At 45.3% G+C, this 23582-nt stretch overlaps 3 protein-coding genes across 6 annotated transcripts; all 3 read left to right on the plus strand.

Annotated features, from left to right (window-relative positions):
- Positions 1 to 91: 91 nt before the first annotated feature.
- MELTF (melanotransferrin) lies at positions 92 to 17370 on the plus strand. Of its 3 annotated transcripts, XM_048954344.1 has the most exons (16): positions 92 to 768; positions 3266 to 3420; positions 5873 to 5972; positions 6656 to 6838; positions 7138 to 7294; positions 8195 to 8262; positions 8998 to 9185; positions 9574 to 9754; positions 10612 to 10763; positions 11216 to 11312; positions 12108 to 12302; positions 13433 to 13589; positions 15187 to 15254; positions 15358 to 15545; positions 15960 to 16158; positions 17196 to 17370. In XM_048954344.1, exons 1-16 carry the CDS (start codon positions 723 to 725, stop codon positions 17264 to 17266), a joined length of 2205 nt encoding a protein of 734 aa, XP_048810301.1. In that variant the 5' UTR covers positions 92 to 722; the 3' UTR covers positions 17267 to 17370. The 3 variants fall into 3 exon arrangements, with proteins under 3 accessions (XP_048810301.1, XP_048810299.1, XP_048810300.1); XM_048954342.1 differs by having other exon boundaries at positions 15960 to 17370; XM_048954343.1 differs by lacking the exon at positions 17196 to 17370 and having other exon boundaries at positions 16015 to 16150.
- Positions 17371 to 17515: 145 nt separating this feature from the next.
- PIGZ (phosphatidylinositol glycan anchor biosynthesis class Z) lies at positions 17516 to 21444 on the plus strand. Of its 2 annotated transcripts, XR_007378960.1 has the most exons (3): positions 17516 to 17634; positions 17952 to 20116; positions 20526 to 21444. XR_007378960.1 is itself a non-coding variant. In XM_048955617.1 (2 exons), the coding sequence occupies exons 1-2, from the start codon at positions 17517 to 17519 to the stop codon at positions 19511 to 19513; spliced, it is 1680 nt and encodes a 559-aa protein (XP_048811574.1). In that variant the 5' UTR covers position 17516; the 3' UTR covers positions 19514 to 21444. The 2 variants fall into 2 exon arrangements, 1 of the variants encoding a protein (XP_048811574.1); XM_048955617.1 differs by having other exon boundaries at positions 17952 to 21444.
- Positions 21445 to 21513: 69 nt separating this feature from the next.
- On the plus strand, positions 21514 to 23342 carry LOC125697881 (nuclear cap-binding protein subunit 2). The gene is made up of 4 exons (XM_048955619.1): positions 21514 to 21977; positions 22055 to 22236; positions 22432 to 22570; positions 23145 to 23342. The coding sequence occupies exons 1-4, from the start codon at positions 21630 to 21632 to the stop codon at positions 23214 to 23216; spliced, it is 741 nt and encodes a 246-aa protein (XP_048811576.1). The 5' UTR covers positions 21514 to 21629; the 3' UTR covers positions 23217 to 23342.
- Positions 23343 to 23582: the final 240 nt, after the last annotated feature.

The following is a 23582-nucleotide window of genomic DNA, read 5'->3' on the forward strand; positions in this document are numbered from 1 at the left end:
CATCCAAAGAAATGCAGGTGGTGTAGTATTTTAAAATAATTGGCTGAGGCTTTAAATGAAGGTGATGTGATAGAGGAACAATGGTGATCAGAGTGGGGGCAAGTGAAGTTATTACTCTGAACGCTGGACAAAAAATGTTGCTGGTGTTAATTGGGACGCTTGCAGGACTTGAGGCACGTGTCAGCTGCCAGTGTATGGCCTAAAATCATTTGTGGGTTTGTTTCTGTTTTTTCTGTGCTAAAGCATGCATGCAGTATTTTTGAGAATCCTTCTGTGTTTGGAAATGCAGCATGTAGATGAATCGCTTAGCTTGAATCTACTCTTACTTCTCGAGCCCCAGCACAGAGGGAATTCAGACAACTCGAGGTGAAGATTCCCTTCCACAGCCTCACCTTACCCCTGTGAGTCAGTGTAGCTGTTGATCTAAGTCTGTAGGTGGGGCTGAAGTGGTAACAACTTCATTGGTGCACTGAATATTTTGTAATTTCCTAGTCTTGACTTTTTTTTTCCAAGCATGAAGGCAGCGTGCAGAGAGGTAGGCTGTTTTTTCCCTTTGGTGACGTGTGCCAAAGTAAGCAAGATAAATTGTTGAACAAAGTGCACCTGCATTTGAATGCTGCTGATTTTCACCAAGAAGCACAGCGGGGAGAGCAAACTTGCAGAAGCACAGATCTGTGGGAGTTCTGAAGGCTGGAAAAGGCACAAATCCCAGCACTTTTAAGATGAAGATCTCTGAAAATGTCTTCTTCCTTCTCTTGGTTCACGCTGGTAAGTATCTCCACAAACTATTTTGCCTTGGCGTGGTATCTTTGGGATTGAGTAATCTGTGATTTGAGAGTGCAGGGGGAAACCAGTACCACTTGAGAAACCAATTCAAGTGCTCAAAAAAAGGAATAGAGAGAAAAAATAGGGAAAAAAAATCCCACAAAATATAAAGAATATAAAGGATGTATTGAATGTCATGTGTGTCTTGCCTTATTAACCGCACTAAATCTACTTCTAGTTCCACACTCTCCGTTTTTCACAGATGTGAACAGTTCTGTAACACTTCTTTTTTCCTGTGTGTAAATAAATAAATAGCAAATTACCTTATTCTACTCAACAGGGCATGTGTGACGTGCTGGCTTTCTCCTGTCACTCTCAAGTTCTCGTGGTGAATGCTTTAAATTTCACCAGAGGTACAGAGGCTGTTTCTGAAGAGACTCTGCAATCTATTAAATTTAAAAAAATAACAAAAACATTCTGGTTCTGAAATTATCAGAATATATTCCTTTTTTTATTGTTTCTATTGAAAGACTTTGATAGTTATTAATATTAATAGGTCTTTTGAGAAGATGTTACACAATGCAGCGGTGTTACTTTCAGCAAAGGAGTTTGGACCAAGATTGTGTATTAACTTGGGTTCAGAGTCTCGCCTGCTATTTCAACATGTGCTTGTCTGGCAACAGAAGGATAGTCTGAGTACAGACCTTGTCTGTGCTCGAGCTCACTTCAGATGGGTTAACTTGTTTGGGGATTTGTTGTTACAGGAAAGCGTCTGTTCAGATCCTGGGTGATGTCCAGCAGTTTTGTAAGGGGCAGATTAAGTGCATCTCTCAGGTGATGTGTAGGCAGTGAGGAACAGATTCTTGCTGTTTCCCTACTGTGGTTGACAGGTAGGGCCAAATGAGCTTTGCTTCATGTTTCCTATAAATGTGCCTAGTGATTTCTTCATACGATTCACGCGTTACCTGCAGTGTGTATCTAAAGCCAGAATGTTGAGGCTGAAGAAAGGCACTTATCTATATATGCTGAGAGGCAAATTTCAAGTTGCTTATATTTGGGAGGAGTGAGGAGGAAGCCTTCATCAGTGAAAACCTGGGTTTTTCTTCCTGCCCCAGGAAATAGATGGAGAAGATTTCACTCAGATAAATGAGGCAGATGTTGAGTTGTGTCTGTTTTCCATGACTCTGTAGTACATTTCTTTCTGTTCATTCATGGGACTGACCCTCCCTTTTGGTGACTATGGAAACAGCCTCTCATGAAAGAGTGCTTTGAAGAGACAAGTTTACTTTTCTAGTTTTCATAGCAAGCCTAGTGGCGAGGCTTCAGCTCCTAAAGTTGTTTTTTATTCAGTCCAACGAGAAAAGGGACAGGACTTCAGGTTGTAACCAGCAACACTGGTCTCTGCTCAACCTCCTTGGTTTTGTAGCCTGTCATTTCAAATAACGATTTTAAAACTTCTGGCTCAGTAGAAAGATTCTCTGTGTGTCCCAGGACATCTTGAGCAGACAGTTGCAGACTATCGCTCTTGCAGCACAGAGTGCTCTCAAAGATTATTCTTTTGCAGTATGTATGGCTTAAATGTGTCTCCATCTGTTTGACAACACGTCTGACTCTAGTGTTTGTTCTGGAGAATTCTTTGCAGCTGCAAAATAAAAAAAGAATTGTCCCATTTTTCTTCATAGTTAAATGACCATTTTGTACAGATGGTACCACGCACATCTGCAGGGTGGCTCCAGAAAGCAAACCTGAGCTTCTCAAAGACTTTTGTGCCCTTCTGTGAAAAGAACACTGGCACAGAAATTCAGAAACCTGCAGCCTCCGATGGTTAATACAGAGGTTTCACAGAATCACAGAATCCCATGAGTTGGAAGGGATCTCTCAGAATCGTCTGTCCAGCCTCCTGCTAAAGCAGGTTCCCGACAGCAGGTTGCACAGGAAAGCATCCATGTGGATCTTCAGTATCTCAGAGGAGAATCCAGCACCTCTCCCGGCAGCCTGTCTCAGTGCTCTGGAACCCTGAAACTAAAGAAATTTTTCCTTGTGTTCGTATGAAACTTCCTATGTTCCAACTTGTGCCCATTGTCCCTTGTTCTGTTGCTGGGCACCACTGAAAACAGCCTGGCCCCGTGCGCTTGGCACCTGCCCATTAGGTATTTGTAAGCAGTGAGAAGATCCTCTCTCGGTCCTCTCTATGCCCTATTCTTCAAGGCTTTAAGAGCAAGCTGGCCTCTGTGACCTTCAGAGTACCCATATTTCTGTGGCATAAATGTCATCAAGTTTTGGTATCAGACTTGAACCTATCCTGTTCTAGTCCAAATAACTAGTGTTCTTGTTAAACTGAATGAAAGCAGAAGTGTGAAAGCTCGCTTTTGAATGATCCCTGATTTTTAATTTTTTTCATTCTCGAAGGAATAAAATGCAAGGTTGGTCCTTTGAGAACCTGTTACCTGTTACTTCTCTTTTTTTTTAGTAAGATTTTCTCTTGGCGTTGTGTTTGCAGCTCTCAGCCTGGAACGTGTGCGGTGGTGCACCATGTCTAACCAAGAGCTTTCCAAGTGCAAGGACATGAGTAACGCCTTTGCTGGGGCTGGCATCCTTCCCCCTTTGGAATGCATGGAGGGAGAATCAGCTGCTAACTGCACCCAGATGATCAAGGTGAGTTGTAAATGATAGATGTCAGTGATTTAATTGCCCTGCGTGCCTAATAATAAATCACATCACCATGTACAGAGGTCTGCAATGAGTGTCTCATCCAAACAGCTTCATAACATTCATGTCTTTGGAAAATCAAAGCATATATACATTTCTTTTTAAGACATAAAGATGTACATATGGAACTGAATTCCAGCATGGCACTGTGTCTTCTCTACAGCTAGTCACATGTGGCCAGTCATTGGGAACACAAGCAAACGTCTTAAACGTTCTTTCTGAAGCACTAATCTTTGATTTGGGAATTGTATTAGATTTATTTAGCAGATATTTAAGAAGGGGTGGAGTAGTAGGATGGAGACAGCAGTTATAGCTGTGCTGCTGAGCCTTTAAGTAGATTGTCTTCAGAGAAACTGCGTAATTCTCCTTTTTCAGAGCCTCCCATGGGAATTATTGTGTATACAAATGAGTGTCAAGCCAAATGTCAATACAAAACAGGGTACGTGAGGTAGACAAAGCAGTGAGCAGAAGGAGCAGAGGGCATGCTAACCTAACTGTATTAATTCAGCATGCTCAGTTTGGACAAAAAGCTCAGCTTTGCAAAATGGTGTTTGGGTAACAATTCCCTCCTTAGAAGGGAGTGAGAGATAACAAGTGGAAATTCAAGGAAGGTGGGAGGTTGGTGATCACAATTGTCTTCACTGGCAGTGTGTGAGGGAAGAGGAGGATGACTGGATATGTTCATAAATTGTACTCTTTGTGCTTGCTGTTATAAAACTTGAGTAGCTGAACTCAGAAACCTGCGGGTGGATAGCGTGAGTATGTAGCTTCCTGATAAAATGGATCTTCACTATAGGCAAGGCTTTGTCCTTGGCACCTCTTCTTTCTTGTACTAATAATCTACTAAATGTTTAAGCTGTTCTGTTCAGTGTAGGGCTGCATGGAACACCTGACTCTGCATCTGTGCTGAACTCTGCTCCTTGAGGCCAAAAGAGGGGGTGGGACACACTGGCTCAGCAGGCAAAGATATGCTGTTTTATAGCACTACCCAACTTGGACTTAGTTCTGTGAACGTGTTAGCATATGGATAACGTGTTTTTCTTTGAAGATGCTTAGAAATTGGGAAATGTCTAAATATTAAACTCAGAAACCTGATAATGTTTAATTTGGCCATAGTTATTAGCAGTGGTTAAACACCTCTAAAGGTAATTCTCAAGTATTGTGACACACAGAAATGAAGTCCTTCTGAAAACAATTAACTTCCCATTGCACTGTATCAAAAATCATGTGGAATTGTCCCATGCTTTTGTTAGATGTAGGAGAAAATCTTTGCTAAGAACAGAACTGCTCACACTGTTCTCGCTATTCCACTTCAGCTGCTACTGTATGTATTTACAGGAGCTAAGGTCTGTAGCGTGTAAACTGCTTAAGGTTAAATACAATAATAGGTATTTTTTTCTCTTGTGCTGTGACTTATATGCTGAAGTTTAGCCACAAGCTGTTGATAGGAGCCTTTTTGTTTAATGGGAGCTCAAAGGCTCAGCTTTCCAATCTGAGAAATGCCGCCTTAGATGGAAAAATATACCCATAACTCAGCCGTGGTCTCCTGTGGGCAGCCCTTCCCATTCTATCTGCTCTGCTTCCTGTCCACCACCACCACCAGAGGCTCTTTTTGTTTTCCCTGGGGGTCAGGTCTTTCTGACTCCCAATTCTTACTGTCAGGTATCTCTGCTAAACAACAGACCCTGTTTGGTTCCCAAATTGTTGTCCTGGGCCCTGACTCTCCCCAGTGGAATATTGGATCAGGTTATTCCAGACTGCATCTGCTCTTTAAAATGCAAATATCTCCCAACACCAACTCTTCTACAGATTCCCTTGGAAATTGGTTCCCCTTTCATTCATGAGAAACAGCTCTCAAGATATGTAATGTTTCAGCTAATCACTAATTTTTTTTTCTTCATTTGAGACAAATCAGTTATATATTTCAGATTACATGACATCTTCAAATCTGACATAGGTGCCAACATCAGTGAATTGTCAACACTCTCAGATGATCCCTTTTCGCATTTTATGTGGATCAGCCTGGAGAAAATGGCTTTCTACTAGTCCTAGCCCTACTCTACCCAATGCTCAGCATACTGCCGAGGAATACTGTCTACTATCCTCTCAAGTGCTGAACCAGAGGTAAAGCAAAATGGTTAAGAAGCTTGGCATCACCTTAGAAATGCAAAGTATCAGTCAGCTGATTGTTTTCTTGGCCATACTTCATCTTGTTGGAGGTGCTGTCTCCTGGGCACTAGGCTCAGTACACAATAAACAGATAACACAGGTTCAGCAGATCAGAAGGATGCATAGCAGTTCTTTCCTTCTTGCACCTGTGGACGGTCCTGTGTGTGCCTACATAAAATCCAGTGTAATTCTAAGCTTCAACATGCATTCTTACCTTGTGTCTGCACAGGATTACTTGGCAGATGCAGTGACACTGGATGGTCGTTGGATTTACCAGGCTGGAAAGGAGTATGGACTGAAACCTGTGGTTGGGGAAGTATATGATCAAGGTATAATCAGACTAAAAAACTTTTGGGTTACCTAATACAAGTTTTTTTTCTGATGTATTTCCACTGTTTCTATTGTATTTTGGGATCCTCTACTTGAAGACCCCAAACTTTAGGTCATTTGTTCATGTGTGGGTATTCCTGTCCATAATTAAGTATGGGGGGAAATGGGAAACAGAGGGCAGCAGCCCAGCCCTACCACTAAGTACATCATGACCCTGGGTGCTCAAAACCAAACGTCCCCATGATCCAGTGGCCAGCTGTCCCTGTTAGGTTATGAGCACAAGTCAGAGATGAATGGACTTTAATGGTTTCTGATCCATGTAAGTCAGATTAAATGACTTTACAGTACCTTAAGACCTTTAAGTTAAGTTAATTAAGACCTTAATGCTATGAATTATCTAAAAATTCTCGAAAAGAGAATTAAACTATCTATAGGATAATCAATTTTCTTGGTGTTAATCCAATCCAAATATATTTATAACCACAGAGAATTTCTTCTCAGGATGATTCTCTGAGTATCTTTCATTTCGCCTCCTGTTCCAAGTTGCTTTTGGCCTTTTCTATGACATTGCACACCACAGAGGTGCTGGGGGAGACATGTACCCGCAGTCGAGACAGGAGCAGTGTGACTGCCTGTGTGGGGGGGAGCCAATTAACTGCTTCTATTTCTCCCTGTGCTGCAGAGATTGGAACTTCATACTATGCCGTGGCTGTGGTAAGGAAGGGCTCCAACATCACCATCAACAGCTTGAAGGGCGTCCGCTCGTGTCACACGGGCATCAACAGAACTGCAGGCTGGAACGTGCCCGTGGGTTACCTAATGGACAGCGGGCGCCTGCCAGCAATGGGATGCGACCTCCCGAAAGGTGAGAGCTGAGAGGACAGAGATCTGTTCCTCGGCAGCGTCTTTCTGCACGTTCCTGGGACATCTGCACGTGGGCAGAAATGGGTGGCTCTGTGCTGTTTTGTTTCTTGGTGGTTTTTCTGCTCCTTGTAAGATGAAATAGACCAAACATAGGTCTGATGGAAACGGCAAGTTTGTTTGAAACCTGGAAACTTTAAGAACAGAATGGCTTATCCCTACAGAGATGTGCTGTTCAGATATTCTCGAATGAGATCTTGTTTATTCACTGCTAAAGATGTCTCATTCTGGTTTCACTTCTAGCTGTTAGTGACTATTTCAGTGCTAGCTGCATTCCTGGAGCCAACAGTGCCAACTATCCCACATCCCTCTGTCAGCTCTGCAAAGGGGATTCATCTGGGCAGAACAAATGCCAAGCAAATTCACAAGAGCAGTACTATGACTACAGTGGGGCTTTCAGGTAAAAATCACATCTCTGTCCCTTTCTATCTCTGTGCTGTATCCACAGCCATATGTCCAATGCTGCAGGAAACTGCAGCAAGAGAATTTTCAGTTGATCTTGTTAGAAAACCTGCTGTAGTGTTAGAATAACCATGATTTAAACTTGGAGACTGAACAAAAGTAATTCTGAAGCCACTATTTCAGGTATTAATATCTGATTGTTAAAATTAGGTATCTAGCATTTGTACTGGGCAGGGCAATCCCACTGCTGTTGCTTTGTTTGGTATCTGTTGACAAAAGTTTGTTTGTTTCAGTGGTTTGCATTTTTCCTTGTAAAACAGGATGGCCCTTGGAGGTTGATAGCTGACTGGCCACCCTGCCCAGTTGTTTGTTATCTCACCTCAATTGCACTGAATTATCTTATCAGTTATCTGCCACCCTACCCTGCTATTTCAGTTATCTCCCTTCAGTTGCACTGAATTCTCTTACTGGTTTGCTCTGTCCCCCATTTTTGCACGCTTTGTTGTATTTCCCTTCTTCCTGTCTGTGTGCTGCATTGCAGTTCCCAGCCCCCACGTAACAGCACTGACAGAGCAGAGGTATAATTTACTCGTATTCCTCAAAAGATTGTGCAACTGCATTAGACAGAGAGCTCTGCTGGACAAAGAAGGTCATCGTGTTTGTCCCAAGCAGCACAGAGCATGTTGTCCACGTTCACCAAATGACAGCAGTAGTTTACTTCATGCTCTGTCAGCCACTGGTCCCTGCCTTGAGCTAAATTCTCAGCACAACGAAATAGGTCAGTGTCTGCTGGCTGATGGAACGTAGCGTGCAGCCCCCTGGCTGTCAGCCCGCAGTGCTTGATGCGTGGAAGCTGTGCTTTACAATGCATCTTTGTATTTGGGTTTGCATTTATTAGGTGTTTGGCTGAAGGTGCTGGAGAAGTTGCTTTTGTGAAGCACAGCACAGTGCCTGAAAATACCGATGGTAAGTGTTGAACAGTGGCTGCAGCTCTGCAGAACAGTGCCTGCAATGCCACTGTAATGCCAGATGTTTGATTTACCTTCAACTGAGGAATGAGCAAAAATGCTCTAATAGTGGAAGTAGATGCACGCATATATATATGCACTAGGAGTTAGATGAATCCATGTGATTCTTTTTTTTTTTTCCCCAAACATTTGAAAGTTTCAGTAAAGGTGAGAGATGGGATCCTCAGCTGCTTTTGGAAGGAGAGTTTAAGCAGCTCTAAACTTGTAGTTTTATACCTGGGCTGTTATAAATATGTTGCTTGTGCCCAGACAAGTGGGAAATCTGTTGACAAGATGTGGCCTCCCCTGTCTGGCACTTTGAGAACTCTACCTTGAGCATAACGTGTTTTAATGTTGTGGGCCTGTTCAACCATCAGTTACAGCAGGGAAAAGTAATTTTAAAAATGAAGTATTAGATCTAATCTTAAGGATGCTCTGTGTACCGCTGCAGACCCTGGTATAGATCAGTGCAGTCTCACAAGTGTTATTCTGTGTATCTTGTTGGAGGTACAAGTCTGAAGGGCCGTATGCATGCATGGGATACGTTGTACAATCAGCAGTATTGCAGTGATGCTTAGGAAAGCTCTGTTCTGCTCCACATGTGATGTGATGCTTGAAGCAGACTTGGATTCAGAAATATCAGAAATATACCTGCCTAATATCCATTTTGTCAGCGTTTTCTGTCTGTTTTCAGGAAGAACTCTTTCTACTTGGGCCCAGCAGCTTCGCTCCAAGGACTTCCAGCTTCTGTGCCGCAACGGCAGCACGGCTGATGTAACAGAGTGGAGAACCTGCCACCTGGCCCGAGTCCCAGCTCGTGCCGTGGTTGTACGGCCGGACACAGATGGGACAGCTGTCTTCCAGCTCCTGAACCAGGGACAAGTAGGACAGTGATTTTTTTTTTATCAATCCATTACAACTCACCCACTGGCTGAGCTGAAGATATCTGGGTACCTTTGGCTCTGTGGGGTCTGGAACAGTATGGGAGGCACTCAGCATCAGTAGGGCCCTGGTGGGAGTTGCAGAGTTCATTTTTGCCCTCAAAGTCTCACGGACACTGAAAATTACCTAAGAGGGGTGATTTTGTTTTGTCTTTATGCTTGTCTTTTCCTCTGTCAATTCTTAACCTGTAAATCTTCCATAAGGAAAACCTTAATTTTTTTCTGTTATGTAGGCAGGAGATTTTCTCCTGCATGTAAACGAAGTCATCACAGAAGTATGGCAGCAGGTAGAGGTGTGTGTGACAGGTGTTTTTTCTTTAACATTACAGCAAAGATTTAATGGTGTAGGCACCCAGTTTGAGATGTTTGACTCCACAGCCTATGGTGCCCAGAACCTTATGTTCAGAGACTCCACCACAGAGCTCGTTGCAGTCACGTCTCAGAATTACCAGGCATGGTTGGGTGATGAGTATCTTCATGTCATGCAGGCCCTGAGCTGTGACCCCAACAGTAAGTTGTCTTGTTCTCTTCAAAACTGTGCACAAAGATAGTGGATAATGGAGACCATCTTTATTCTGCTGTCATCTTCTGATTCTTTGAGTCTTATGGCAAGATGCCAATCTGATCTTCAAGCATGGAGGAAGGGTGGCTTTTACCTAGAAATGGTATTACACTGCAGAATGCTTTCCTGTGCAAATGGGCCTGTGCTGTGCCACAGGATGCAGACGTTTCCTACCCTTTTGGGAGTGTGTGAGAGACATGAATTTAGTAGGTTACTACTGCTAACTAGAACTCAATTTCTCACCTGCTAGAAAGGGGAAATTGCAGTAATGTGTTGCTGTGTAAAATCAGATGTGTTTGTTGTAATCTTCTCTGCCGTCAGCAGGATGTAAAAAGGAATTGCTGTGCATTCTGGTGCACTTGGAAACACAGGTTAATGATCATGGCAGCTGAGCCCCTAGACATGCCCTGTGCTGTGGCAAAGTCCCCCACCTGCAGGACTTGCCTCTTCTGAGGGCTGTTTAGTGACTGCTGGCTGTGACGGAACCTGTGTTCAGGGTGTATTTTTACTGCACTCTTGTGACAGCAGACTGTAAATAATCAATATCTTACAGCTGTGCTTAGTGGTCAGTACTCATAAGAGTTCTTGCTCCTTCACACCAATGGATGTGTAGTGTGGACATACCTCTAGTCTGGAGACCTCAGTGGTACCAAATCAGGTGTATGTCTGAGCTAGAGAATAGGAGGGAAACACAGAAGTAAATATTTTGATAGCATATATGACACGTGATGCAGGTGCAGTTGTATGCCTCCTTTTCTTTTACAAAGGAAGTGAGCTGTAGTATTTGTTTTCCATTTTCGTGCAGCATTGCCAGAAACCCTGAACTGGTGTGTTGTTTCCACTGAGGAGATTTGGAAATGTGGTGAAATGGGGACTGCCTTTAGGAATAAGGATTTGAAACCAGAAATCCAGTGTATTTCAGCCAAGACAAAAGAAGAATGCATGGAGATGATCCAGGTAAGCTGTACGATCCTTGAGCAATAAACCAATCAACACAAGCTGCTCTCTGCTGGGTAGGTAGGATTAGAGGGATGTGCTCTTAGGTGATCAGCAGGCAATACTGGATTTCAAGGAGGTGATCTGCAATTCATATCCTGTGAATGGGCCTGAACCCTGGTGCTTTTTCCATTGTAACAAGTGTTTTGCTCCATCTCTGGAGGCATTTAAGGCCAAGTTGGATGGGATCCTGGGCAGCCTGATCTAGTGGCAGGCAACCCTGCCCGAGGCAGAGGGGCTAGAACTAGATGATCTTTAAGGTCCCTTCCAACCTAAGCCATTCTGTGATTGCTCTTTGGCTACCAGACCTGTCTGCTGAGATGCAGGATATGATGCTGGAGTTGTCATTGTAGCAGGGAAGGGAAGATCTCTGCTGTTTTTTCACAAAAATTGTAAACTATTTTATTTTTCAGAAAAAAGAAATTGATGTTGTAGCTTTGGGTGGAGCTGATATTTACATTGCTGGGAAGACATACGGCCTTGTACCAGCTGCTGGAGAAAGCTTCTCTGGTAAGAACGTCAGAAAACAGAGATGTTATTTTTCAAAACAGCTCTAAAAGCACAGGCTCTGTTCCTTGGCCCCGCTGGGAAAGCTGCTTGCAGAGGAAATGAGTATTATTATCCTCACGTCATGGATGGAGGAGAAAATAAGGAAGGGCTGGGTTCCTGCAGTGAATTAGTGAGAGTTCTGTCTGTCCTGCTCCTGGACAAGGTTCATTCTTTTGCAGTCCTGAGTCTTATGGTTACGTATTTGTCTTTTCAACTCTGCAAAAAGTATTTTAAATGGAAAAATGAGTATTCACAAAATCAAAACATTTTTAACATGCAGACAGAGAAATTACACAGCGTATTCTAGTTTAAGACAAATTCTTACTATAATTGTGTTGGTGTTTCAGAATCATTGATGAAAAGAGTGTTTGTGGGTGTAGGGCAGAATTTCAATATGCTGCAAAACTCACAGAAGTTTTTGAGTTGTCACATAAAAACAACTCCTTACAACAGGTCTAAGTCACGAATGACCCAAACATTGCTTTCAAGGGGTGTATTCATAACAGCTGGAGTTATGAAATCCTTTCATGTCCTCTCTAGTTTACATGGTTCAAGTATACGGGCCATGAGTGAATGCAACATTGTGGAGTAGTAAAAGTGAAGAATTCTGTGTGTGCGTTCAGAGTTCCTGACTGGCTGATTATTGGTGCAGTTAAATTGGCACCAGAGAAGTGTAGTGGTTATGCACACTGTCATTAAGCAATGGGAATGCTTAAGGAAAACCATCATGGTTTTTTTTCTGTTTGTTTCTGCAAGCTGAAGACAACAATAATGCATACTATGCTGTGGCATTAGTGAAACGGAATCCATCCAATGCATTCACCATCAATGACCTGAAAGGGAAGAAGTCCTGCCACACAGGACTGGGGAGAACTGCTGGATGGAATATCCCCATTGGCGTGCTAATTAAGAAAGGCTTTATTAATCCCAGAGACTGTAATATTCCTCAAGGTAAGAAGACATACAGTAACTGTTCAATTATAAACTTTCATTAGGGAAGTACAGTCTTGATATTGCAAAGCTCTCTATTAATTTTGTGAGGGATTGTTGCCTTTTTAATGTCACATTTTGAAACTGTAAGCTTGCTGATTAGGCTAATAGAGGGGCCGTGTTGAGAATGTTACCTCTAACATGAAAGTGTTCCTTTCACAAAGTCACTGCTTAATTCAGGTTGGAGGGATGATTTAGAGCAACCTGCTGCTCAAAGTTAGATCTCATTGTCCAGGGTCATGTCCAACCAAATTTTGAGTAACTCTGAGGATGGATATTTCACAACCTCTCTGGGCCCTTGCCCCACTTTTTGTCCATTTTTGGTACAAATAATTTCTTCCCTTACATCTAATTAGAATTTTCCTTATAATAACTTCTATTAGCCTTCATTGACACAAAAGTATGCTGCCAACTCTTGCTCAATGTGTTGCCCACCAGGACCTCCAGCCTTGCAGCCTTTCATGATTTATTCCTACTTGAAGCAGGATTTTGCATTCACCTTTGTTGAATGTTGAGATTCCCATCAGTGTGTTTCTGTAGCCAGCCCTGCTCCATCTCAGCAGCAGCCATGGCCTCCAGTGTATCAAACTGTGAATGTTCATTCTGATTTTCAGAAATGTAGATGAAGTGTCTTTTTAAAATTGAATCAACTTGGTTTATCATCTATTGCAGAAAAACCTGCTTCCACACCTGTCCATCTCCATTCTTGCTTGAGGATGTTGACTGCAGTCAGTGTCACTAGTAGGACAGTCACTGAAATGCATGCAGTCTATACAGATGTATGTCCTTCTAGGTGGTACTTCCAGCTCTGGGAAGTCATTGCAGTAAATGAGGAATTGTTGTCTGGAATTTTATTGCACTTATTTTCAAACATTATTTAGTACTGGAGCAACATAGTAATAATACAGTGATAATAATCAGTTAAGCAGTACTTTGAAAATATTTTAATTTGTGAATTTCAGTAAGGCAGCTACAATTCATGATTTTAGTGTCCTGCTGAAACTGGTGTTTGTATAGCCTCATGAGAATGTAACTAGCCTTCCTTGAGAAGAGACTTCCACTTACACTGATTTGTCTTTTTTTATTTTAAGCTGTGAGTGAGTTTTTCTCTGCCAGCTGTGTGCCTTCGGCTGAGCAGGATAATTACCCATCAACGCTCTGTCAACTGTGTATTGGAGATAATAGTGGAAACAATAAATGCAGTGCAAGTAGCCAAGAACGGTATTACAGCTACAGTGGAGCCTTCAGGTAATTAGCACACGTGGTTGTTATTTGGTCTGTCAGTTTGTCAGAGTGCAAGCAGGTACCGCTCTCTATCTTAGTCAGCAAGAAGCGTAATTCCTTTTAAGAACAGCCCACTAAAAACAGGAGCAGCCTTCCCCTTTGCAAGATGCTGTGGCAGTCATAGCAAAAGAGGTGTGTCTGTGTGTATGTGCATGCCAAAGCCTCTTGCCAGCTTCCTGGCCTGCAGCCACACAGATGAGGAACAGCCAAATCCCCGTTTCTGTTTACAGAGCAATGAGGACTCACCTAGTGAGGAGCACATGGGTTGTCACCAGTCTGCAGCCCTGCTTTAATTGTGTGTGACAGCCTGCCACTCTGGTCAGGTCATCCATAAAGAGCTTACGCAGGGAAATGGGCAAAGAGTAGGCAGTACTGAGTGGCTCTGGGTGTGTGCTGAGCGTGGCAGGGTAGGAGCAGGGAACTGGGGATGGGTCTTCTCTGTCCTCACCGTTTATGGTGGTATTCAAAATAGGTTTCATAACAGCACAAGCAACTATGTTCAAATATCACATCCTTTTCAAAACAAGATTGGTAAAGGTATAGGAGGCAAAAATAGTGTAAAATTGAATAAATACTTCGTATAACAGTGAACATCAACATTTGGGGTCATTAGTTGGGTAGATATGGAAGTTTCTTCCTGGCCTTCATCTTTAAAGGTGCCTGCAACAGAGCTGGCAGTGAGTGGCCATCTTCCTTCAGAGGAGAGCCTTGAACAGCAGCTGCCTGATAAATACTCAAGTGCTGACTTCATATTCTAAGCCTCATGCAAGTCTTTTCACAGACTGTAATGACTGCTGTATTGTGTGAAGGACAGCACCAGTTACAACGTGGGAAACAGCAAATGAATGTAAAGCTGTGCTGTTCTACATATTCATCCTGAAACTCACTGGCATGGGATGCCACACTCATAGAAGAAGGAGGAAAGTTTTGGATGCCCTTGGTAAATGGGGCCTCTTCTGCTTCAGGAAATTAGGGAAACAGAACCTAGTTGAGGAACACACTGTTAGAAACGGCAGCTATTTTAGCTGTGTGTCTTCAGTGTAGAGGGCTGTAAAGCAGCATCTGTGAATGCAGTAAGATCACTCCAACCTGGAAAAAAAAACACCATGAAAGTGCTTGTGTATGCACACATATGCAGAACCTGGTAAACACTTACGCACTCAAGGAGTCTTAATGGCATATACTTAGTATGTGTTTTAAAAGGTGTGAAAGTGTTGTTACCAAATGGGGAGCAGAGCACTGAGTATCATTTATCCTCTGCTTCTTTGCTTATCTAATACTGACCTTTCTCTGTCCTTTCTCCCATCGTTACTATTTCCTGCTCTATTACTCTCTTGAAATACTTGAAGTATTATTTAAACTTTGCAGTGACGTTGGTTTTTCTCTCATTTCAAGATGCTTCCTTTCTTGGTTTGCTTCTTCTCTTTACTTTGGGGTCCAATGGATTTATTTGCAGGAAAGTATGCAAGAAAGGTTGATTTCTAAATCTGTCAGTTATTAGAAATGATGTGGTCCCAATGAAGATGCTCTAAATTGAACTTCTATCTCACATTTCATAAAGGTGCCTGGCAGAGGACGCTGGGGATGTGGCCTTTGTGAAGCACTCAACAGTGTTTGAGAACACAGATGGTATTTAGTTTTACTTGACCCTTTATTACAATTGAGTAATTTTTCTTGAAGCTTTTAGCTCTAAAGCATGCAATGAGTGACAGTGACTAGTTTCTTCTTTTAGGTAAGAACACTGAAAGTTGGGCCCGTGACTTGAAGTCCAGCGATTTTCAGTTACTGTGCCGCAATGGGGCCCGTGCTGAAGTCACTCAGTTTGCTCAATGTCACCTGGCTCGGGTGCCAGCTCAGGCCATTATGGTTCACCCAGACACCAACATTTTTGCTCTGTATGGACTACTGGACAAAGCTCAGGTAATAATTATACATTTATTCTGGTGGTGAGTTATGTGTCTAGGCTGACCATGCCAGGCTGCCACAGGCATTTAGCTTCAGTATTGATAGGAATCTAGTTTTAAAAGCAATACTGAGCATCTCCATGCTATGCTTCAGTCATTTCCTTAACTCCTGTGCAGCCAAACCCTGTATTGCACAATAATGCTTACACAGAAGAACTTAATGGAAGTACAGGTCTTTCCAGATAGTAACAAGAACCAAAACTCTTGTAATTGCCAATGGCAGGAGTCCGTATGTTATCTACTGGAGTGTCTTAAAATGAATGCAGGGTTTCCAGTTGTGTGAACTTCTTCTGTACTGAACAATTCGTGTTATACTAGAAAAATGTGGCACTTAATCTTGCTGATACTGAAAATTTTGCATTGTCTTCAGGACTATTTTGGAAATAACAGCAACAGAAATGGATTCAAAATGTTTGATTCTTCAGCTTTTCAAGGAAAAGACTTGATCTTTACGGATTCTGCGGAGAAGATAGTGCCAGTAGAAGAGAGGAGGACATATGCAGAATGGCTGGGGAGTGAATATGTTGAGTCCCTTGAAGGGATGCAAACACCACAGTGCTCTGGGGCAGGTAATAAGTTAATACAACAACACCTAGTCATTACTTTTGTTCCCTTCATTATTTTAGGTCAGTTACAGGGCCTGGGCTAACTTGGTCTAAATGGCGACTTCCAGGCCACCCCTGGCCTAGCACCTTTTCTTCAGATGAGCTGCTGTCTGGATAATATGTTGTGCTAACATTTTAAAGCCTCTTCCTGCCACTTTGCAGGCAAGGTGCTTATACCATTTGCTCATTGGGAAGTGGGGTGGGACTGGAAGCTGCCACTGTTCATGTGGATGGGGTGGAATTTGAGGCAGAAACCATCAGCACTGTGCCAACATGGCTTACAAGATCAGTCCAAATTGAAGTACTTCTGTCATCGTTGCTGATGTTGAATGATGCTGGGCTGAAGGACTGCCAAGTGCTGTTAGATAGATACTGGTTTTTTGATCTGTAGAAGAATTTCTGCATCTTGGAAGGCAGTATTAAAGTCTTGTCTAGAGATCCACTCTGGCCTCCTTGCTGGTAATGTTCTGATTCCTTCATCCCTGCTTATCCTATCCTCACCTTGCTGGAGGCAACAGTTTCTCCTGAGCTCTGCTGCCAGAAGAGGTAAGTGCGCAGAGGATGGACAGGCCATGGACTGAGAGAGCACCTGTAGTCCAGAGTACCACCCCTGCCATCTGCAAGGTCCTCAACCTCCCAGTAGAAGAAAGCAGGGGGAATCTCCAAAGTCACTGGAGGAAAAGGAAAGCCAGAGAAACTTGGAGGGACTGCCTGCTGGCAGAGGAGAAAGGATGAAGGATGAAATCCAAAGTGTTCATCCACTGAGCTCCTTGACTTCCCACAACCAGTATGCTCACTGCTTCAGAGACAGGTCCTTTTCCCTTGAAATCTTTGCTGCTGTTTCCACCAGGAAATGTGGCTGTCCTCCTTCTACAGGGGGTTATTTGAGTGCCTGTCAGCAACACTTCTGTTTTCTGTTAGTGAAACAAAGTAGCTCACTACTGATTACCTGCTTCCATGGCAAGTGACTCGCAGCACTCAGTTTTTATTCTTATCCATAGCTGCAATAACAACACGTGCTGCTATGCTGCTGGCAGGCAGCATCCTCCTGACCACAGCCGCCACCTCATGATCCCGGGATGTAGAGAGATTCAGCGTAATAAAAAAAAATATGTATATAAACATACTGTAAATAAATGTAACCTGAGAAATAAACAAGAGAAGTCAGCACACGCTGCCGTCTGTACGCGTGTAAAAGCACCGCGTTGCACTGCGGTGTCAGCTGCGTGCCTCCAGGAATTCCGCGCCTGCGCACTGGGCGCGCTCTGCGGCGCTCCGGCCGGCGTCGTGCGCCCCCTCGCGGCCGGCGGTGCGGGGCCGACATGGCGGCGCGGCGGCTGTGGGCGCTTCTGGCTGCGCTGCGGGCGGGGTGGTGCCTGCTGCCGCAGGCCGGCTACCTGCATCCCGACGAGTTCTTCCAGTCGCCCGAGGTCATGGCAGGTAACGCGGCGGGAGGGCGGGAGGGGCCGAGGCGCGCTGCTCCCCGAGAGCCGCCGCCAGCAGAGCTCGTGTCCTCAGCGCGGCTCCGCCCGCAGGCGGCTCCTGGCCGCGTCCCGTCCCCGCGGCAGCGCTGCCCGAGTGGCGGCGCCGGGAGAGGGTGAGAACGGAGGGCGAGCTGAAGGCTGCCGGCGGGCTCGGTGCTCTGGAGGTGGCCGTGTAGCGCAATGCCTCTTGGCACCGAGTTGTACCCCGACGCTGAAGTACTGAATAAAATAGATATGTCTGCTTTTTCTTTTTTTTTTTTTTTTCCTTCGTAGGAGACGTTTTAAACCTACGGGTCCATTATCCCTGGGAATTCCTTTCCAGCTCTCCCTGCAGAACAGCTGTTTTCCCATTACTGACCTCTGGAGTTGCCTACTGGGTGCTGAAGGCGCTGCAGCAGCTGGATGTGTGCTCGCGTTGTGTCAGCAGCTATACCCTTCTCGTGTCTCCTCGCCTTCTCCTTACGGTCTTTTCTTTTGTACTTGACTACAGTGTGCACCGATTGGCTCCTGCCTGGGGAGCGGATCCGTGGGAAGCACTGCTCCTCCTTGCAGGATCGTATGTCACTTTGGTGTTTTACACCAGAACGTTCACCAACACACTTGAAGGATTTCTCTTTGCACTTCTGCTGGTTTTGGTTTCCTCCAAAAAATCTGACAGCCGCATCACAAAACCTGCGTGCAGCCGTCTGATAGGTGCTGTAATAGCTGCAGGGTTTTTCAACAGGCCGACTTTTCCGGCATTTGCACTAATGCCCCTGCTCTACTGGGCACGTTTAAATGCTGACTCTCAAAAGAGCATTAAAACTCTCATAAACCCCTTTTTAAAACTTACCACCTGTGCATGTTTTACTGCCGCTGTCTTCATAGCAGCTGACACCATGTATTTTACCTCAGTGGGTTTGGACAGCCTTTTCAGCTTTACAAACAGCAGCCTGTTCGATGTCATAGCTCTGTTAAATCACAGAGTGGTGGTGACCCCTTTCAACTTCCTCTGCTATAATCTTGATTCTCGTAACCTTGCACAGCATGGAAGTCACCCACGAGTTACACATTTTATAGTTAACGGAGTCATGCTCTTTGGGATCTTACACCTTCTGGCCATCGATGCTGGGTTTAAAATGCTAAAGAAATACATCCAGCAGTTAATGCGGGTCGGATTGTATTACCGTGGGCCACCCAGGTTATCGGTGCATTCCGAGGGCCAGCCAACACTGCTGCTGTTTTATTTTGTTCCTTTGGCACTTCTCTCCCTCTTCAGCCACCAAGAGCCTCGATTTCTCATCCCTCTCATCTTGCCGTTAGTCCTGTTCAGCGCATCACAGAATAGAGCTGTGAAGTGGAAACCCATCATTATCATTTTTAATGTTCTCGGGGCTTTCCTGTTTGGATGCCTGCACCAGGGGGGACTGATACCATGCTTTTTTCACTTGGAGCACGTCTTGCATTCTTCAGACTCCTCAAACCATCCAAGACACTATACTCTGCTCTTTGCTCACACCTACATGCCTCCTAGGTCTCTGCTAAATATCAAGAAGAAAGACACACACGTAGAAGTGATTGATATGGCTGGGTCTGAAGAGGAAACCCTCTGCCGAATGGTAGGACAGCACGCAAACAATTGTACCTGCAGTGACTGTCACTTTTTGGTTATAATCCCCGGTACAGTCAGAGCCACAATTGCCAAATGTGGGGTCTCGCTCAAGAATGAGACTTTGATATTTCCACACTTATCAATGGAAGATCCACCACAGCTATCCTTCCTATTCAGTGAAAACTGGAGAAGTCAGTTAGGACTATACATCCTTCAGCTAGGCAGAGCTCAGCAGAGACTTTAGATCTCAGAATGTTTTAGGTTTTCACTTTGACGCTGCCCAAATGTGCTGTCAGACCTCCCTCTTCAAAATCCTGTGCTCAGCACAGGCAGTGCTGTTGTGAGCTCAATTCTCCCCCTTTCTTCATGCTCAGCATAGCTACCTCTACCAAGATTTGAATCATTCAGTCCCTGTGGTGTTCCTGAGAAGCTTGCCTCATTTTCCTGATGAGAGAAGATGAACCCAGAGACCACAGAAACGGATTTGAGCTTCATTCTTTTTGTATGATACACATGAGAAGTTTGTATAATCTCAGATGGAAGGTTTGTGGGCTGTGCTACTGAAATGAGGCCTTTAGCTCATCTGCTGGAGAGAGGTTACTAGACTAGGAGGACTTCATCTGATTCAGTATGGTTTTACCTTCATGCCCTTGAAATTTCAGACCCTCCTCTCTGTCCCTATACACGATATGGAGACCAGTGTTACAAATATTGTTTGAGGTATTTCTGCCCTGAAAAATCCCCAGTATTGATGTAACAGAAGCAGATTTAGAATGCGGAAGATGCTTCAGCACAGGCATTTATGCTAAATCCTAAAATTTTGCTTTCTCAAGAAGCATTTTGCACGGTAAGTCTCTGCTGTGTGCTCACCTTGAACCCCTCCATCCCTCACTGCCAATACCTGCATACTGAGGGTGCATGCTTTTTGGTGGGGTAGCAGCAGAGCAGCTGTACCAATGGCTCATCCAGTAGCAGAAGGAATTACAAAAGCATCACAAATGTATATTCTATTTCTTTTTTGCTCTTTTAAGTTGGGACAACAGTATTGTGCCAAAATTTGTATTCCGTGTCCTGCTTACTGTTTTCAGCTATTCTTAAACAGCTATAAAGTTTCATAACTATTTTGAAACTTATGATCTTATGAGCTTATGGTAACTGTTGAACTCATGATCCCTGTACAAATGGGGTAGATCTTGAAACTCTTCCTGGTTGTGACGAAGCACCAACCAACAATCATAAATTTGTACCACTCACAGGTCACCTGGAGCAGAGCCAGGCAGAGACCCCAGACTACAAATACTGACTCAGATTGAAAATGCACTGCTTCTGTCTCATCAGATGGACTTTTATTGAGTACACCATAGATTCAGTTTTTCAGTTTAATTTTACCAGCAGAACTGGAAGCCACGTATCTTGCCCGAGGAGGTTGTGGACGCCCCATCCCTGGATGCAAGGCCAGGCTGGATGTGGCTCTGAGCAGCCTGGTCTGGTGGTTGGCGACCCTGCACATAGCAGGGATTTGAAACTAGATGATCACTGTGCTCCTTTTCAACCTATGCCATTGTAGGATTCTGTCTCATAGGGAGGCTCCCCTTTAACGTCCAGTGATACCAACTATGGCAGTCTTCCTCCCAGGTTACCTCAGCATGCAGTCAGCTGCACCCCAAGGTATGTGGCAAAGCTGTTTAAGTCTTGTGGATGTTCATACAGTACTGAAAGCAAAGCAGCCCAGCCTATCAGGACAATGGATACATTTCTTCCATTCTACCCATCATCATCATCACTAGAGCTTTGTCTCTTTGTCTCCAAGCCGCCATACAAGCACAGACTATGTAGACTACCGCTGCTGCACGGATAGGAATCGTTACAGGACCTCTGGTGAGAAATGGCTTTATTTGAGGGTTCACATCACGCAGTAACAATCTTCACAGTATTCTGGATGACACTCGATGTAAGCCTGCCCGCTGCTTGTAGCTGAGCGCCGTGCACAGTACGAAGTGATGGTGACACGGTGACAGACACGGTGACCGGCCCCACCGCAGCGCTCCGTGGCCGCCTTCGTGCCGCTCCTCGGGTCCCCCCGCTCCGTTCGGTGCCGTCGCCGCGCTCCGGCCGTCACCGCCGAACCGTCTCCATGGGTCCGGCCACGCGCACGCCCCGCACGGCCGCCTCCTCCCGCCGCTCAGGGCCGGCCGCTCCGTCCCGGTCCCCGTCCCGGTCCCGATCCCCTCCCGGGGGATTCCGGCCAGCCCCGCGGCCGGCCGCCGTCCTTCAGCCGCCCCAGGAAGGCGTCCCGCAGGCGGGTCAGGCCGGGCTGCAGGTCCCTCGCCGCCCGGCGGGCGCCCAGCTGCCCTCGGGTGATGGCGCTGGCGGTGAGGCGGGCGGCGGCGCGGATGGGCCGCGACTCGGAGAGCTTCTCGATGAGGTGCGGGTTGCTGAGCAGCGCCAGCAGCACCCGCCGCAGCACCATCCTGCGCGCCGCTCCCGCGAGAGTCGGCGCGACCCGAGCGTTCTCGCGAGAGCCGCCGAGCGGGAGGAACCGGCTCTCGCGAGAGCGGCGTCGCGTCCCGCCATTGGCGGCGGAAGCAGGGGCGCCGTGTTGCGCGGCTGCGGTGCGGGCCGGCAGCATGTGCTCGGGCGGCACGCTGAGCATCCTACGCAGCGACTCCTACGTGGACCTCAGCCAGTACCGCGACCAGCACTTCCGGGTAAGAGCCGCGGGGGTCCCGGTGCCGGTCTCGATCCCGGTCCGTGTGCCGCCGGGTAACGCTGTGGTTGCGCTTAGGGCACGCGGTACGACCAGGAAAGGCTGCTGAGGAAGAGCTGCACGCTGTACGTGGGGAACCTCTCGTTCTACACCACGGAGGAGCAGATCCACGAGCTGTTCGGCAAGAGCGGCGACATCAAGAAGATCATCATGGGGCTGGATAAGGTGAAGAAGACCGCTTGCGGCTTCTGCTTCGTCGAGTATCCTTCTGCCGGCCGCGTTCTGGCGCTGGGCCTGGGTAGTAAAACATTTCTCTTGGGCTTTTGTTGGTCTCGTGCTTCCCTGCGATGCACGGCCTCTGTGGGTCCGGGTGTTGTCCTGCTATCGCTCTGTGTTCTCTCTGAGCTCTCAGGCCTGACAGATCCGTGCACGGTTTTCTTTAACAAATTCCTGAGGTATTACGCAAGGGGAGATGCTGAGAACGCAATGCGGTACATCAATGGGACCAGGCTTGACGACAGGATCATAAGGACGGACTGGGATGCAGGATTTAAGGAGGGCCGGCAGTACGGCCGGGGGAGGTCAGGGGGCCAGGTAGGTTGTCTGCTTTCTGAGGGGCTGGTGACTGTCAGCTTATTGCTTTTTGAATGGACGCACCCAGAACAACTTAAGGAACAGCAACTTCAGAGATGTTGAAGATCATAATATACGTTAATCCCTAAGTGTTTTATCAGTGGTGTTATCTGCTGAGGATAATTATTTTGTTCATATATTTCACTGAAAGTATTTTCAGAAGCCTGATGATTGTTTGAGGAGGTAATTCATATAAATAAACCCAGGGAATGTAAAGCTGACAAAAACACAAAAGAGAACACTCAGCTCACCAAAAGTCGGGTGGGTAGCAGGTAGTTTTACTGCTGAAAAATGAGACAGTGATGATGGCCAGTCTGTCTTGATTGATAGTGCCCAAAGGGACCATTTAACAGGAAAGGTATTTGACCTGGCATTTTGGGTTTGTGCATGATGCACTTTTCCTTCTCTTTTGTCAGACAACTTTTGTGCAGACTCAGTTTGACCATATAATCTGATGGTGTAGAAGCTCTTGCTAAAATACCTTTCTGTATATATTTACCAGACTTTCGTTTTTTGTTTTTTTCTCCTTTGTAAGGTCAGAGATGAGTATCGGCAAGACTATGATGCTGGAAGAGGTGGCTATGGTAAAACTGTTCAATGCCAGTGAATAGCGAATGACTCATCGGCCTCACGGGAGAACTAAATGCCAATTGTAAATGTCGTGAGGCGCAGAGCAGATCTTTTGCACACAAGTTCATGTAAATATAAATTTACAGGAGCTACTATCAGTGTTCCTGTAATCACATAGTATATTCTATTTCTCTTCTCTTTTAATACCAGGATGCAAAACATTGCCAAGCACACTAATACACAGGACCTGGGAGCAAGGTTTTAAGCAATAGTATGCATGAGACTTTGGTCTCAGAATGCTGCTGCAAATCTACTGAAAGAATCAAAGGTTTAACAGAATGGTGCTTCTTTTTTTCCCTGGCAAAAACTTGATTATTCTGTCACTGGATTTTGTTTATGTTAG

The sequence above is a fragment of the Lagopus muta genome, chromosome 9 (assembly GCF_023343835.1).
Source record: "Lagopus muta isolate bLagMut1 chromosome 9, bLagMut1 primary, whole genome shotgun sequence".
Lineage (NCBI taxonomy): Eukaryota > Metazoa > Chordata > Aves > Galliformes > Phasianidae > Lagopus > Lagopus muta.